The 3,959-nt window shown below is 30.7% G+C and overlaps 1 protein-coding gene across 1 annotated transcript; it reads right to left on the bottom strand.

The window, feature by feature from the left end:
• Window positions 1-1,212: 1,212 nt before the first annotated feature.
• On the bottom strand, window positions 1,213-1,791 carry LOC108916831 (rho-associated protein kinase 1-like; the record flags this gene model as incomplete). The annotated part of the gene is made up of 1 exon (XM_018723136.1): window positions 1,213-1,791. A coding segment is annotated over one exon (579 nt), but the record flags the coding sequence as incomplete, so codon positions are not given.
• Between the last annotated feature and the right edge of the window lie 2,168 nt (window positions 1,792-3,959).

Genomic DNA, 3,959 nt, shown 5'->3' with positions numbered 1-3,959 from the left:
ATTAGATTCTACACAAAAAACAAAAAAAAACAAATTTACAAAAATTTTTATATTGCAAAAATAAATAAGGTAACCGAATATTACAAAAAACAACCTAAGTGAAAAACGCCCTGTATATCTTAAATAAATCGAGCTGCAGTGTTTGCTATTCAATTTCTCTCAAAAACCAAGCACCTGTCACTTTTATGCTGGGCCCACACTTACGTCTAATGCCGTTAATTATTGCACTATCTTGCATTAAACGTAGGTGTAGTCACGACTTAGCACCCTAATTTATTATCATCATTATTAATGGCGTTAAAACATTAGGCAATAATAGAGGGCCACACTAACGCCTAATGCGGTTAATCATCGCAGTTTCTTGCATTAAACGTAGGTGTAACAATGACTTGGCCGCTAATTTATCATTATTAATGGCAATAACACAACTGGCGGTCTTTTTTGACACATCAAAGCGATTTGGAGTAAAAATGGAGTAGTCTAATGAAAAAATAATAAGAGCTTTTAGAAGTGTTTCAAACGGATCCTAGACAAAAAGCATAAAATAATAATTGACACTCGTATAAAGCGGCCTCAATCTCCGTTATGAAATTATTTTATCAAATAACGTATTATTTGTTGAGTAGACATCAAACACGGGTGAAGCTATTCACTTTACCGCGTAATTTAATCTATTATTTTTAACGCAATAATCACCGCGATAATGGACGTTACTTGTTAATGTAAGTGTGGCCCTAGCATTACAACTCTTTTTCCATTTTTTCGGAAACCCCAAAAGCAGCAAAATTAGCACACTTTGTAAATAGATATACCAAAAATGCATTCAACATTTAATATATTTGAATAAAAATAATTTTTTTATAAACACAAATTATTTTCACTGCAAAATAAATATTTTATAAGAGAAGTTGATTTTTCAATAACAAAACATCGGCTACTTGAAATGCTTTTTCATAACTATAAAACTAAATGTTAATATCAAACCTACAGTTATTTTTAAAATATTTCAAATATTTTAATACTCACATAATAAAAATGTAAGATTAAAAACTTATCTAAAATCGTAAGAATGGGTTTATAAAATTTTTACAGTTTTTAAGATATCTAAAAACTTATAAATAATAATAAACAGTTTACTTATTTAACTAAAACTGAATTAAATTTGTCATCTACAAAAAAAAATAATAATAATAGCAACAACAAAAAAATTACCTTTTCCATGGCTCTGAAGCACCTCCGGCGAAATATAATCAGGTGTGCCAACCACGTTGTTAGACCTAACGAGACCATCCTCATCCATTCTCATACAAGTGCCGAAATCGGCCAACTTCAAATGGCCGTACTTATCCAGCAACATATTATCAGGTTTGACGTCTCTATGAACGAAACCCATAGAGTGTATAATGTCTAATGCTAACACCACCTCCATCGTGTAAAACTTAGCCCACGTTTCGGGTATGTCATAGTTTGACATCAAGTTGACGATGTCACCGCCAGGCATGTAATCCATCACCATATACAAATGTTTCGCATCTTGGAATGCAAAGTGTAACTGTACGATCCACTCGGATTTTGCGTGGGCCATGATATGGCGTTCTTCCCAGAAGAACGCCGAGTCGGAGCGTTTGATTAAGTCGGCCTTGCTCAGCCTCTTCATAGCGTACACCTGTCTGGTGTACTTGTGACGGACTAGTTGGACTTTTCCAAAGGCACCCCGACCTATTACCTTGATGTGCTCAAAGTCATCGGTTTTCATGCGAAGGTTGATTATATCACTAGCGAATTCATCATCTACAAGGCAACACAATAAGTATCAGAGACCTAATGATCTTCGCAGTACCATACAGAACAAAAACCAAAAAATATTAGTGTCTAAGTTATATAAAAAAGATTATATAGTACATATAAATTGTAATGTAATTCTCAAAAGTGTGGAGAGTCATTAAATTCTGAGTCACTTTTATAATACAAGGTAAGCCTTAAATGTGCATTTATATTTCAACACGCTGTATTTTGAAATTAATGATTTGCAGACTTATGTCCGAGCTTATCTCTATATAACCTATTCTGGCTTAAATTCACCCAAAGAACTGTCCTTAAAGTTTCTGTACATAATAGTTATTTAACATCTTGTATGTATATTTTGACAACTACTGTGTGCATAAAAGATAATGCATCCATGTGTCCCATGGGGAATTTTATATAAAAAAAGACCTACATATTTTGGTTTCTTACTGCAAGTTAAATCTAACTCTAATGCATTGTGACGAATCATAGTTTAAAAAGTAACTGTCTTTGTGAGAGAATTAAAATTAACTTATTATATCATTGGGTTGATGTGTCGATTTGTTTTCATTAAGTGTTTTTCTTTTAAGTGCCTATAAGTTTTAATTGATATTTTAAAAATATTTTACAGCAGAAAGATAACGTATAATAACATAGGCAACACTGTGTACATTTTTGCTAATCATTAACGCCAGAGTAAAGTTGCTAGTTAAAATTAGTGCTGGCAAAAACCGGAAAAAGTGAAACCAGCTAACCAGGTTCCGTAAAAACCGATTTCAGATAAAACCGGTTAGGGGAATAGCGAGGCAAATAGTGGTTAAAAACGAATATTCTAAAACCGGTTATTCGGTTACTCGAATAATTGCTAAAAACAGATATCTGAAAATCGTTTTGAAAAACTGATGAGATATTAATCACATATTCACATATTTTAAATTTTTAAAGTTAAATCTAATGTTAAAATTTAAAATGTTAAAACAGTTAAGACAGTTACACTTAAACTGTGGTTCTTCAATGTATTTACATAAATGGGTGTGGGTGATTGTTTTTTTATCAGATCCAAGGATCAAATATAAAAATAAATTGGATTTCCCTTAATAGTTCAACTTAATTTTTATAGTAGGTATCTACTATGTAGCCAATATCAATAACTACATAACACTAAAACTATATTATAGTGTTATGTAGTTATTGACATTGATAGAAATAATTCGATTAATCCCATATTTGAATGAACAGATTATTGAATAATCGGATATTTGAAGAATCGAATAACCGGTTTTCGGATTTCGTAAAAATCCGAATTATCCGAAACCGGTTAACCAAAAAACCAATTTCAGTTGCCAACACTAGTTAGAATGACAATAATAATTATTTTATTTCGCTTTCTATTTGACCTTTTTCTACTTTTTTGCTCAAAATTTTTCTTTAACATCTGACACAAATATTAATTTGCAACTTAAGCACAGTTTAAACTTTAGTCGACCTGGTACAATTGGCCACAAACGTATATATGTATAAAGTTCCAAGTCTTATTTATAACCTAAAATTAAATTTGAAAAAATAATTTTTATTCTTAAAAAATACTTTCAGAATCAAATATCTGGGAAAAAAGTGACTCCGAATTTCATGGTTTTTTATGAATCGCTTTCTAAAGTTCTTGTTATAAAAAAAACTTTGTGGTTGACTGCACAATATATGTACCATTTTTTTATAGAACTTAAATATCTCTTTCAATTTCGAGGCATAGAGATCGGGACTTTTAAACGGAATAACCCTGTATAATATAGAATAAAAAGGTTAATTTATCCATAATAAACCGTGTGAGAAAATACCATCATGATGTTTTCTATAAATCTTTAACTATCTAAATCTTCTATGCTAATAAAAAATTTTAAAAAAGTTTTAAGCAAGCATATTTTAATTTCGAGCAAATTTTAAACTCGATAAATTAAAAGGTGCTACAACATATTAGGACTGGTTAACAAATACAGGGTGGTAAAAAATTCTGCATAAAATTCATATTTCCATTAAACAATTTTTTTTTCTAAAAACGGTGAGACCCGTCGATTTTTATTTGATCCAGGACACCTTGTTATGTGGAAAAAATTTTTTTTTCGATAATCCACTTAGGCAGCGATGACATAATTTTTTTTTTTAAATGACAACGCATA

This window comes from Anoplophora glabripennis, unplaced genomic scaffold (genome assembly GCF_000390285.2).
Source record: "Anoplophora glabripennis isolate ALB-LARVAE unplaced genomic scaffold, Agla_2.0 scaffold6406, whole genome shotgun sequence".
Classification (NCBI taxonomy): Eukaryota; Metazoa; Arthropoda; class Insecta; order Coleoptera; family Cerambycidae; genus Anoplophora; species Anoplophora glabripennis.
The sequence above is the reverse complement of the archived record's forward strand: the minus strand, read 5'-3'. Positions and strand labels throughout refer to the sequence as shown.